General features: G+C 37.2%; 1 protein-coding gene across 3 annotated transcripts in view; it reads left to right on the forward strand.

Annotated features, from left to right (window-relative positions):
* The window catches only part of PKD2L2 (polycystin 2 like 2, transient receptor potential cation channel), a gene marked incomplete at both ends in the record, with an annotated part of 38738 nt that overhangs the window by 1479 nt on the left and 22781 nt on the right, over positions 1-14478 (forward strand). For all 3 annotated transcript variants that reach the window (XM_079916078.1, XM_079916077.1, XM_079916079.1), the window contains 4 exons: positions 971-1104; positions 2802-3058; positions 5591-5812; positions 14236-14464. In XM_079916078.1, the coding sequence (XP_079772204.1) occupies positions 971-1104; positions 2802-3058; positions 5591-5812; positions 14236-14464 (842 nt within the window). The remainder of the gene's footprint in view (positions 1-970; positions 1105-2801; positions 3059-5590; positions 5813-14235; positions 14465-14478) is intronic.

Here is a 14478-nt window from a genome sequence, read left to right on the forward strand (position 1 = left end):
TATATATCGCTTAACTAATTAATTGATATTGTAGGGGTGAGCTTGAGTCAGATCTGGATTAAAAAGACAGCTTTAACCAACCTTATAAATTAAGATATTTTAGATTGCTTTTTAACTGCTTATTACAAACCATTTGGGGAGTGGAAAAATATTTAAAGATTACTCATAATCCCATTATTCAGGGATTTTTTTTAAAAAACACCTTTTCATAATTAGGAAAAATTGGAAACAAATCTCGAACAGGATTTGTTTAATTTTCGGTATATACAGTGAAATACTATGCAACGTTAAAGAATGGCATAGGCTCATGTGTGCCATGGAATGATGTTGAAGATATATTATTTCTAAAAATAAAGGCCTTCTAGCAAAAAAAAAAAAGACATATTTAGTATATACCCTGCTCTAAAACGCACCCACCCACCCCTAGGAAGAGTGAGAAAGAATACTAGTTAATGTTCTTCTCAATCTTATCATGTGCCAAAACATAGTTTTAAATGTTCCACATGAATTATCTCACTTACTTCTCATAACAAAACTATGAGGTAGGAGATATTATCCCTATGGTGGGACTCAAACCATTATCTGTTTGATTTTAAAGTTCATAGCCTAAACTACTCACTATATTATGTTGCCTACTCTCAATATTGGAAAAAAAACCCATCTTGCAGAATAGTATGTATAATGTGATCTCAGTTTTATAAAAATAAAGTTATTTTCTCTGTAAGTGTCTATGCATTTAGAAAAATCTGAAGAATATATGCCAAACCTAATTCTAGCAGTGGGATTACAGGAAACTTCTTCCTGTTTTGTATATTTCTATTTTAGGTTTTTTTATTATTGCTCTTATAATTAGAAAAATAAAATTGAATTTTCAAAACAAAATTGAGAACAAATTACAAGTACATTTTTAATCCTGATAAAAATTGTGTTTTTAAATGTAAATTTTTAAACAAAAAATTCTTCTCCTTAGTGACTTTTGGGATGGTAAACCCACATATGTATTACTTAAACAAAGTTATGTCATCTCTATTTTTGGACACGTCTGTGCATGGTGAAGAAAGAATCAACTTTAAGTCTATTCGCAGCATAACTGACTTTTGGAAGGTAAGATGTCATGTGACTGTGGATGAAGTAGCTTTAGGCATTGCATAAACAAGCCCTTGGCACACATAGTAGGCACTTGATACATATTTATTGAAGGAATGAATAAAAATGTCATTTCTTTAAACTATTAGAATCAATCAACCACTAAGTGTTTATTGAGAACCTGTGTTCTCAGTGTGATAGAGTTCTTGTAACTTTAAAAGAGTGATATTTGTTTTTTTAACATTATCGTTGCATTTGGGAAATAGATTTCTTATGTGGGAGTTAGGATCCAAAGTCAGTCTAAAATTGTATACAGTGAAAATTACCATTAAAAATTCCTTAAATTGGGCTTCCCTGGTGGCTCAGTGGTTGAGAATATGCCTGCCGATGTAGGGGACACAGGTTCGTGCCCCGGTCCGGGAAGATCCCACATGCCGTGGAGCAGCTAGGCCCGTGAGCCATGGCCGCTGAGCCTGCGCGTCTGGAGCCTGTGTGCCACAACAGGAAAGGCTACAACAGTGAGAGGTCGCATACCACGCAAAAAAAAAAAAAAAATTCCTTAAATTGCCCATAAATTAAAATATATGTGATTTTGGTATACAGGCCTATACTCTTGTGTGTGTGTTACAGTAATGTACAGTATATAATAAAGAGTACATTTACAAAATATAATTTTATAGTGTTTTTAATTGCATAAGAGTATCATTCCTTTAGCATTAGAACAGACTTGTTTTTTTTGTTACACTTAACTTAGCAAGATGTTCACATTATGAGGAAAGAACAATTAAGGGAACAGCAGTTTCAGGTATCCTATGTCACAAACATTGGGACATACAAGGAAGAGGTAGGGAAGGCTTTCCAGAGGTGATCACAATTCAGTTGAGTTTTAAAGGATGAGTAACAGAAGACCATCCTAGGAAGAAAAAACAATATGTACTATAAGTAATGCATCATGTGGAACTATGTTTTGGCATTATAGGAATATAGGAGATGAGGTGGAAAAGACCAAACTATGAATTGAACAGAGGTCTAATCATGAATGCCATGCTAGGAATTTGAAACTTATCAAGGAGACAATGTCATTTCCTGAGAGTGAGAGAAGTGTGAGATAAGGCAAATGATTAGAAGTCATTGGCTTAGGCCAAGTGAAATATGAAAGAATGATAGGAAATTTTCCCTGAGACAAGAAGTGGAGCCCAACTGCTTCTTTTTTACTGTGCTGTCTTGAGGTATGTATGTGGCCAATGGCAAATAAGACAAAGGCAGGAAAGAAAAAAAATGAACCCTAGGCTTAGGATCTCTTAGAAGGAGCACATAGTGACAGAGACAGAAGAAGCAGTCACCACCGCCAGAGTTGGAGAGGAAAGGGGGGACACAGATAACTTCGAGGTGAAGCCATGAATTGTGGCTATGACCAGTCCTGATATTCATGTATTGGGGGAGAGTTTTCAGTATACCTCTCGGAGAAGAAGGGTTATGGAACTAAATGAGTTAATACCCGTAAAGTGCTTAGAGCAGTACATAGTAAGTACTCAAGAAATGTTAACCATTTTCGTTATCATCATCAACATCATCATTTACCATTACCATTATTAATGGTAGCTTGGCTAAAATCACTGATTTTTATATTCTTATGGATAACATTATGAATGTAGATTCTGTTATACACTTGACATGAAATATTTTTCCCGTAACATTTATTTTTCTATATGAAGTTTATGGAAGGACCCCTTTTGGAAGGCCTGTACTGGGACTCATGGTACAATAACAAGAGTTTGTATGACTTAAAGAACAGCAGTCGCATCTACTATGAGAACATACTTTTAGGAGTCCCCAGAGTCCGTCAACTAAAAGTCCGCAACAACACGTGCAAGGTCCATTCATCCTTTCAGTCCTTGATGAATGAATGTTATGACAAATACACTTCTGAAAATGAAGATCTGTCTGATTTTGGCCTTAAATATGATACTGAGTAAGTAGTATAAAATTACATGTAACTTTTTCTAGCAGTTACCATTGTATCTTCAAACAATTGTGAAAACATATTTATTTTCCAAATAATACCAACAGGGGCCTGGCAGGTAAGGAGACTGTTTCAGTAATAGTATCAAAAGAAGACTCCGAGATGCAGTGTTTAGAAAAGGAAGAGTAAACCTGGTTTTTTTGTTTTTTTTTTTTTTGCGGTACGCGGGCCTCTCACTGTTGTGGCCTCTCCCGTTGCGGAGCACAGGCTCAGGACGCACAGGCTCAGTGGCCATGGCTCACGGGCCCAGCCGCTCCGCGGCATGTGGGATCTTCCCGGACCGGGGCACGAACCTGTGTCCCCTGCATCGGCAGGCAGATTCTCAACCACTGCGCCACCAGGGAAGTCCATAACCTGTTATTGTTTTTGTTTACCAAAGGATGTGAAGTGTTTTTTTTCCAACTGTGGTAAATGAAGTGCTAAGTCATATTGGACACAGGGCAAAGCGCCCATTTTTGCTTTTACAAAACTCAATCAGCTTTTCTGGCTCTGGCAAGATGCCCTCAAACACATTCCAAATGCTTCTTGGGATCCCTAGGGAGTGTCTTTGGTGTACTCTGTTGCTTTCTCACTCTGGCTTACTTCAGTGATATCTTCTATTGTCGCCAATGTTGAAAAGGGGCAGTTATGTTTTACAGACACTGCATCTGATGATACCCGCCAAAGATCTTATGGCCTTTGTTCTCCAAAGTGGCTGAGGCTACTGCTAGTGTAGACTCATGTCTACACTTTATATTGAAAATGTAAAAGCCCAAAGCCACTGACACTACCCCCACTTAACACAGAAGCTGCTGGTATCATTGCTTTTAGGGTCATATGAAAATCATAGAGGCAAAAAATATATCTTTTTTAAAATTTGATATTTATCAGTGATGAAATATTTACAAAGTCCACCCTTTCCTACTCATAATTCCCACTCCAGAAGCAGCCACTTTTAGTTGTTTCTTCTTGTATATACTTCCTATTTCTGAATAATATGCTTATACTATTTCTTGATTTTATAGTTTTATATATCTATTGTCTCTGTCATGGAAAGTGTCTGTCATATATCCCTCTTATGCCACTCCCTCCACATACACACTTCCTGTTCCTCTTAGCCTGTAGTTATACTGTAATTTTTGTTAATCATTAGTCGATGTTTATTTTATAAATATGAACAGTGATTACATTTCCTTTCTTGAACAACTACCTCTCTACCCCTAGGATTGATCATTGCTTTGTGGGTTTTGTTGACTTATTTTTTCTTTCTATGAGTTTTGGGTGTTCTTGAGGGCAACAAAGTGCTTGTATAATTCTTATAAACCTAATAAATTCATAAGTATGGTGACACATTCTCTTAAATATTATACTATTATAACAGTACTACACACTATTTCCCTTTCAATGAAAAATTACAAGATAAGTCAACTATTAATTACACATTTAAATTTGATCTCAAGACTAATCTGTTAGGTATTCTAATATTCCAAATTTTCATAACAACTACAAATAATTTAAATACCAAAATTAACATTATGGATTTAGAATTTTAATGTGTCATTTCCTGACAAACAAAATAAGAATCAATTTGTGCTTGTTTTTCTTTCTAAAATGTAACATTCATTAATTAAAACCAGTATAAAAAATTGGAAGTAGGAGAGGGTTGGTGTAATAAATGTTCTTGTTTCAATTTAACAATCATATGGAAAATGCTCAAACATACAACTATGGAATTTTCATTAAAAATGAGTATTTTATCTTAGTGTTGTCACTTTTCTCTGCTGAAAACAAACATGGTGTTACTAACAGAAAAACAAGTTTAAGCAGAGGATCTTTGGATAATTGTTCAGGTCTGTTTTAGGAGACTGAATAGGGACTAAAATGAAGAATCAAAGCTTTACTTTTTGATATTGCATAACTAAGTTAAAAGTAGAAAGAATGGAAACAAAATTTAGTTATACAGATTTTCCTTTGTGTTCTTTCATTAAAATAAGATACCTATATAACAATATAGACATTGTAACAAAGTTTTTATTTATTGGGCATTTATAAATGGTATATGATCGTTAAAACACAGACTGTGAAGCATCTTTTTCCCCATACTGAGACAGATATTTCTGAATCAAAACCCTGGATATTTTTGTCCTACTCAAAGACTAAAGATCTCGTCAGATAACAGAGACAACATGTTAAAGAAAAAATCCGTCATTATTTTCTAGATTTCAAGTTCCCTGAGGCAACAGATGGATTAAAAAAATTTTTTTCTCATAGTATGTAGTCCAGTGTGTTGCCCACAATAAGCACTAAACAATGAAAACATATTCAATCTTAATCCTTTTAGCTTAATCCTTAACTCACCATCTTACTTCAAAATTACTATAATACTTATGAACTTAGTACTTTTTTTTTAACTACTACTTTCAACCAAAGGTTAACTTAAATTCTTAGATACTTCTCCGTCAGGCTTTCTCATCTCTCCATTATTCTTTTTATATCTAACAGATGGAAGTACTCTGCTCCTATTATCAACTCCCCTTGGCATTGGGGATTTACTGGTGTTTACCGAAATGGGGGATATATTTTCACTTTATCAAAATCAAAATCTGAAACCCTAAACAAGTTCATTAATCTTCGAATGAACAGCTGGATCACAAGAAGCACTAGAGTTATTTTTATTGATTTTTCATTATACAATGCTAATGTAAATCTGTTTTGCGTCATCAGGTGAGTTACTCAAAACCTCTCATTAGTATACTGAATTTAAAAGGCACCCAGAGCCCTCATTAAGGTTTCCAGTTTGTGCATGTTTGTACTGAGATTAAAATCATAAGCTCCAAAATAAATATAATGTAATTCTTCCAATAATGATAAAGAAGAAAGAGCAACATCATATTCATTGTTTCAGGATATGTTCCGAAACATGGAGAATTACATACAATAGGTTAGTTTTATATTGCTTAAGAATATGTAGTCTTATTTATTGCCATTCTGCAGTTGGACATATCTAACATTTAGTCCTAATGATTTCTTCCTTTAAATCAGATCATTCAAATCTGTTGATTTCCTTTCAGAATAAGCTTCTTTATTAAGTTACTCATTTTTGTCTCAAGAATGAACAATTTAAAATTCAAACAATATATAACAGTAGCCAGCATCCCAGAAATGATTACAGCCAATGGTGATTTGCAAAAATAGCCCCAATTCTTCACATCTTTGCCATGTAAATTTGCAGTGACCTGTCACCCAGGGCAGGGTGCACTGCCCCAGAACTTGATTCTGGGTTCAACCAGGTGACTTTCTTTGGTCAATGGAATGTCAGCAGATATGATACAAGCAGAAGCTTGAAAAGGGTTTGTAAATTAAAACGTGCCCTCTTGCACTTCTGCTATTGCATGAGAAGGACATGCCTGGGCTAACCTGTTGGACCCAAGAAAAAGATGACAGACATCCCCTCTCACAAGGAAGAGGACAGAGAACCAACCAAAGAGAAAAAATTATTTCTGTAGGTCTGATTACCTTAGGTAATCTGCCTAACCTGGACCATGCTATTTGGCTTAGGCCTGGGTTCTAGAATCAAACACTGTCAAAGCAAATAGGATTACTATGATTGAATCTGCCTGGGGATTGAATTGGCTTCTGCAAAGGGATCTGAGAATGAGTGAATGCCTGATACAATTAGGGTTCTGTTAGAAAGGAGGAATGGGATAATGAACGCTAGGCAGGCAAACAATAGTGTCCACTAAGTCTCAGTGAGCCACTTTTTTCTCATGAGTCTTACATTTTTACTCTGGAATATGGAATTGGCATTTACTCTGATAGGGGAATTTTTCCCCTGTGCAACAGTGATGGTGAAACATAATCATGGCCTTTAAAATTTGTAAAAATGAAAACAAATGAATTACCATCAGCAGCCAATGGACATTTTACCTTTTATGTTATAGTATTTTCTTTCAGGGAATCAGCTTCTTACCAACATTTCCACCCTTCCCGATAGTCCTGGTTAGGGATAAAGTGAAGAATACAAATCACTTCTATGTCCTAAATAAGAATAGAAACAGTGGGGTAATTGGCTTAAAGTCAAATGAAGAACTCCTTGTAATACTAGATTAAGTCCATATTTTCTGTCTCTAGGTTTTGTGCTTATTCTATGTTACCTTTAATTTTTTTGCATATTTATTTATTTATTTGTCTCTGCTGGGTCTTAGTTGTGGCATGCAGACTCCTTAGTTGCAGCATGCATGTGGGATCTAGTTCCCCCACCAGGGATCGAACCCAGGCCCCCTGCATTGGGAGCACAGAGTCTTACCCACTGGACCACAAGGGAAGTCCCATCTATGTTACCTTTTAAAATGTTATTTCTTAGAAACTTTAGCAGATTTTGAAACTTTTAACTGGTAGTATATCTAATCAGTAGTTGTATGGGAGCATATTGCTTACACTAAGACTTTATCCACTTATTTTCCCTTTGTACACATATCTGGCAAACTAAACTGAATACTCATCATTTTTTGCTTTTTGTTTACTAGTCTACACTTCAGATCAAAATACTGAGTTTCTTTCACTTCACTCACTTACCCAACATTGCGCACATACTATACGCAAGGTATAAAAACAAATTCCTGTTTTCTATTTGTTAACTGGTTGTTTTGTTCTTGGTTTTGGTGGTTTTTTGCTTTTGGGGCCACACCTTATTCCAGTACCAATAAGATTTGCTAATATCTTTAGGTAGGAATAATTACATCATGGCATTGTGATAGAGATGCTGGTTCCTTAAATTACTGTCAATTCTTAATTATCTGCAGTTGTGGGAACACTAGAAATACAGAGAACTGCCTCAAAATCTTTTTATATTTAGTATTGGAATTAATTTTTATATTTCTATTTGCATATAGATCTTTGTATCCAACATCCAGTGCCTAAAGTTAAACAGAAAACATTTGCTTTAGTAAAATATGTTATCTTGACATTTAGAAGCAAGAAGTATCTCTGATAAGCTAAAGGGGGAGAGTGTATTTCCCTCCTCTGAAATATTAAAAAATTATATATTTTGTGGGGGGAGTCCTGACTAATAACAGTAACTAACAGTATAGCATGTTCTTGAACATCATCTTGTTCTCCTGTAGGGATAAATTAGTATCCCAGTTATGAATGAGCAATCAAAACACAGAGTAAAATGAATGTCTAGCTAAAAATCACATCTTTCTTTCTCATTTACATTGGTCTTTGACCACTGGGAATTTTCAGAGTACCAAAAAAAAGTGGAGCATTAAAAAAGAAGTAATGGAGAAAGTGACGTCACGCCAAGGGCACTGGCTCCCAGAGGCGCAGGCAGGAGTTGAGGGGCTAGGGCTCTTTGGCACCTAGGTTGAAACTAGTTTTGTGTGTCTGAGGTCTCAGCTGGGAGACTTGAAGACTGGGTCTGTGATCATCTGAAGGCTCATCCACTCACAAGTTGAGTGGTTGATGCTGACGGGTGCTGAGGAACTCCATGTGATATTTTCACGTGGACTAGTTTGCACTTCCAAAGAGCATGGTAGATGAATTTGAAAGGGTGAAGACTAGAAGTAGATTTGCAATATTTTCCTTTGGCAGAACAATTCCATTAGAGCAACTTTCATTGTTAGAGAGAGGAGAGAGAGAGAAGCCTCGTTTGTTGACGTCACTTGGTTCATGAAGCCTTCACCTAGAAGTGAAGCTGCTGAACAAACCCTGAGAAGAATCATCTCCTGCTTCAATCTGCTGCTGGATAGGAACTAATCAGAGAGACAGAGAGGCAGAAGACGGAGAGGACGGCGTCCAAGGCTTTCGTGATCACAAATCTCGCCTCCACTCCAACTCCCTTTATACTTTTCTTGCAAAAATAATAATATAAATGAGGAGGTGGTGGGGTTTCCAAAAACAAAAATCATAACCTTCAACCATCTGGGGAAGGCAAAAATCCCATCCACCTCAACTCTCAGTTCGAAAGTAAAGTTGTACCGCACGCAATCAGGATGTTACTTAAGAGTGCTCTTAAAAGAACATATGGGGCTTCCCTGGTGGCGCAGTGGTTGAGAGTCCACCTGGTGCAGTGGTTGAGAGTCTGCCTGCCGATGCAGGGGACACGGGTTCGTGCCCCCGTCTGGGAAGATCCCACATGCCGCGGAGCGGCTAGGCCCGTGAAACATGGCTGATGAGTCTGCGCGTCCGGAGCCTGTGCTCCGCAACAGGAGAGGCCACAACAGTGAGAGGCCCGCATACCACAAAAAAAAAAAAAAAAAAAAAAAAAGAACATGTGTGTGGCTGAGAGGGTCATGGTGCTCTGGGGTGGAAGAGCCGAGTTCAGGACATTGGTCCACCAGAGACCTCCTGGCTCCACATAATATCAAACGGCAAGAGCCCTCCCAGAGATCTCCATCTCAATGCTAAGACCCAGCTCCACTCAACGACCAGCAAGCTACAGTGCTGGACACCCTGTGCCAAACAACTAGCAAGACAGGAACACAATCCCACCCATTAGCAGAGAGGCTGCCTAAAATCATAATAAGGTCACAGACACCCCAAAACACACCACCAGACGTGGACCTGCCCACCAGAAAGACAAGATCCAGCCTCATCCATCAGAACACAGACACCAGTCCCCTCTACCAGAAAGCCTATACAACACACTGAAATAACCTTAGCCACTGGGAGCAGACACCAAAAACAACGGGAACTACGAACTTGCAGCCTGCGAAAAGGAGACCCCAAATACAATAAGTTAAGCAAAATGTGAAGAAGGAGAAACACACAGCATATGAAGGAGCAAGGCAAAAACCCACCAGACCAAACAAAGGAAGAGGAAATAGGCAGTCTACCTTTAAAAGAATTCAGAGTAATGATACAAAAGATGATCCAAAATCTTGGAAATAGAATGGAGAACATACAAGAAATGTTTAACAAGGAACTAGAAGAACTAAAGAGCAGACAAACAATGATGAACAATACAATAAATGAAATTTAAAATTCTCCAGAAGGAATGAATAGCAGAATGAGGCAGAATGGATAAGTGACCTGGAAGATAAAATAGTGGAAATAACTACTGCAGAGCAGAATAAAGAAAAAAGGATGAAAAGAATTGAGGACAGTCTCAGAGACCTCTGGGACAACATTAAATGCAACAACATTCAAATTATAGGGGCCCCAGAAGAAGAAGAGAAAAAGAAGGAACTGAGAAAATATTTGAAGAGATTATAGTTGAAAACTTTCCTAATATGGGAAAGGAAATTGTCAGTCAGGTCCAGGAAGTGGAGAGAGTCCCATACAGGATAAATCCAAGGAGAAACACGCCAAGACACATATTAATCAAACTATCAAAAATTAAATACAAACAAAAACTATTAAAAGCAGCAAGGGAAAAATAACATACTAGGGAATCCCCATAAGGTTCACAGCTGATCTTTCAGCAGAAACTCTGCAAGCCAGAAGGGAGTGGCATGACATATTTAAAGTGATGAAAGGGAAAAACCTACAACCAAGAAACAAGAAACATCTCAAATAAACAACCTAACCTTACACCTAAAGCAATTAGAGAAAGAAGAACAACAACCAAAAAAAACCCTGCAGTTAGCAGAGGAAAGAAATCATAAAGATCAGATCAGAAATAAATGAAAAAGAAATGAAGGGAACAATAGCAAAGATCAATAAAACTAAAAGTTGGTTCTTTGAGAAGATAAACAAAATTGATAAACCATTAGCCACACTCATCAAGAAAAAAAGGGAGAAGACTCAAATCAATAGAATTAGAAATGAAAAAGAAGAAGTAGCAACTGACACTGCAGAAATACAAAGGATCATGAGAGATTACTACAAGCAACTATATGCCAATAAAATGGACAACCTGGAAGAAATGGACAAATTCTTAGAAAAGCACAACCTCCAAGACTGAACCAGAAAGAAACAGGAAATATAAACAGACCATTCACAAGCTCACTGACCACTCACTGTAATTGAGACTGTGATTAAAAATCTTCCAACAAACAAAAGCCCAGGACCAGAATGATTTACAGGCGAATTCTATCAAACACATAGAGAAGAGCTAACACCTATCTTTCTCACACTCTTCCAAAATATAGCAGAGAGAGGAAGACTCCCAAACTCATTCTACGATGCCACCATCACCCTAATACCAAAACCAGACAAAGATGTCACAAAGAAAGAAAACTACAGGCCAATATCGCTGATGAACATAGATGCAAAAATCCTCAACAAAATAATAGCAAACAGAATCCAACAGCACATTAAAGGATCATATACCATGATCAAGTGCGGTTTATCCCAGGAATGCAAGGATTCTGCAATATATGCAAATCAATCAATGTGATAAACCATATTAACAAATTGAAGGAGAAAAACCATATGATCATCTCAGTAGATGCAGAAAAAGCTTTCAACAAAATCAACACCCATTTATGGTAAAAACCCTCCAGAAAGTAGGCATAGAGGGAACTTTCCTCAACATAATAAAGGCCATATATGACAAACCCACAGCCAACATCATTCTCAATGGTGAAAAACTGAAACCATTTCCTCTAAGATCAGGAACAAGACAAGGTTGTCCACTCTCACCACTATTATTCAACATAGTTTTGGAAGTTTTAGCGATAGCACTCAGAGAAAAAAAAGAAATAAGAGGAATCCAAAACAGAAAAGAAGAAGTAAAGCTGTCACTGTTTGTAGATGACATGATACTATACACAGAGAACCCTAAAGATGGTACTAGAAAACTACTAGAGCTAATCAATGAATTTCGTAAAGTAGCAGGATACAAATTTAATGCACAGAAATCTCTTGCATTTCTATACATTAATGATGAAAAATCTGAAAGAGAAATTAAGGAAACACTCCCATTTACCATTGCAACAAAAAGAATAAAATACCAGGAATAAACCTACCTAAGGAGACAAAAGATCTGTATGCAGAAAACTATAAGACACTGATGAAAGAAATTAAAGATGATACAAATAGACGGAGAGATATACCATGTTCTTGGATTGGAAGAATCAACACTGTGAAAATGACTATACTACCCAAAGCAATCTACAGACTCAATGTAATCCCTATCAAACTACCAATGGCATTTTCACAGAACTAGAACAAAAAATTTCACAATTTGTATGGAAACACAACAGACCCCGAATAGCCAAAGCAATCTTGAGAAAGAAAAACGGAGCTGGAGGAATCAGGCTCCTGGACTTCAGCCTATACTACAAAGCTACAGTAATCAAGATAATATGTACTGGCACAAAAACAGAAATATAGATCAATGCAACAGTATAGAAAGCCCAGAAATAAACCCACGCACATATGGTCACCTTATTTTTGATAAAGGAGCAAAGAATATACAATGGAGAAAAGACAGCCTATTCAATAGGGGTGCTGGGAAAACTGGACAGCTACATGTAAAAGAATGAAATTAGAACACTCCCTAACACGATACACAAAAATAAACTCAAAATGGATTAAAGACCTAAATGTAAAGCCAGACACTGTAAAACTCTTAGAGGAAAACATAGGCAGAACACTCTATGACATAAATCACAGCATGATCCTTTTTGACCCACCTCCTAGAGAAATGAAAATAAAAACAAAAATAAACAAATGGGACCTAGTGAAACTTAAAAGCTTTTGCACAGCAAAGGAAAACATAAACAAGACGAAAAGAGAACCCTCAGAATGAGAGAAAATATTTGCAAATGAAGCAACTGACAAAGGATTAATCTCCAAAATATACAAGCAGCTCATGCTGCTCGATATCAAAAAAAACAAAAACCCAATCCAAAAATGGGCAGAAGACCTAAATAGACATTTCTCCAAAGAAGATACACAGACTGCCAACAAACACGTGAAACGATGCTCAACATCACTAATCATTAGAGAAATGCAAATCAAAACTAAATGAGGTATCACCTCACACCAGTCAGAATGGCCATCATCAAAAATCTACAAACAATAAATGCTGGAGAGGGTGTGGAGAAAGGGGAACCCTCTTGCACTGTTGATGGGAATGTAAATTGATACAGACACTATGGAGAACAGTATGGAAGTTCATTAAAAAACTAAAAATAGAACTACCATATGACCCAGCAATTCCACTCTTGGGCATATACCCTGAGAAGACCATAATACAAAGAGTCATGTACCACAATGTTCATTGCAGCTCTATTTAAAATAGCCAGGACATGGAAGCAACCTAAGTGTCCATTGACAGATGAGTGGATAAAGAAGATGTGGCACAGGGCTTCCCTGGTGGCACAGTGGTTGAGAGTCCGCCTGCCGATGCAGGGAACACAGGTTCGTGCCCCGGTCCGAGAAGATCCCACATGCTGCAGAGTGGCTAGGCCCGTGAGCCATGGCCGCTGAGCCTGCGCGTCCGGAGCTTGTGCTCCACAATAGGAGAGGCCACAACAGTGAGAGGCCCACGTACCGAAAAAAAAAAAAAAAAGATGTGGCACATATATACAATGGAATATTACTCAGCCATAAAAAGAAACAAAATTGAATTATTCAATTCAATTGAGGTAGATGGACCTAGAATCTGTCATACAGAGTGAAGTAAGTCAAAAAGAGAAAAACAAATTCCGTATGCTAACACATATATATGGAATCTAAAAAAAAAAAAAATTGTTCTGAAGAACCTAGGGGCAGGACAGGAATAAGGACGCAGACGTAGAGAATGGACTTGAGGACACAGGGAGGGGGAAGGGTAAGCTGGGACGAAGTGAGAGAGTGGCATGGACATATATACACTACCAAATGTAAAATAGCTAGTGGGAAGCAGCTGCATCGCACAGGGAGTTCAAAGTGGTGCTTTGTGACCACCTAGAGGGGTGGTTTAGGGAGAGTGGGAGGGAGACGCCAGAAGGAGGGGAATTGGGGATATATGTATATGTATAGCTGATTCACTTTGTTATACAGCAGAAACTAACACAACATTGTAAAGCAATTACACTCCAGTAAAGATGTTAAAAAAAATAGTAATGAATTGAGCCCATAACCCTGAGAAAACATATTTTGTACAAAATAAGTGATTAAAGTACACAACATCACTGACTAGAAATATCAATCACGTTAGGTACTGAAATATAAATCCTTGAAATGCAGTGACTTTCACAAACCTCATTTTACAGATTGGTGGCAGAATTCCCTGCAACTGGAGGAATACTTACTTCATGGCAGTTTTACTCTGTGAAGCTCCTTAGATATGTTAGCTACTATGATTATTTTATTGCTTCCTGTGAAATCACATTTTGTATTTTTCTTATTGTCTTCACAACACAAGAAGTCCTAAAAATAAAAGAATTTAAATCTGCCTATTTCAAAAGTAGTTGGAACTGGCTAGAATTACTACTTTTGGTGGTAAGTATATATTC

This window comes from Stenella coeruleoalba (assembly GCF_951394435.1).
Source record: "Stenella coeruleoalba genome assembly, chromosome: 3".
Taxonomy (NCBI): Eukaryota; Metazoa; Chordata; class Mammalia; order Artiodactyla; family Delphinidae; genus Stenella; species Stenella coeruleoalba.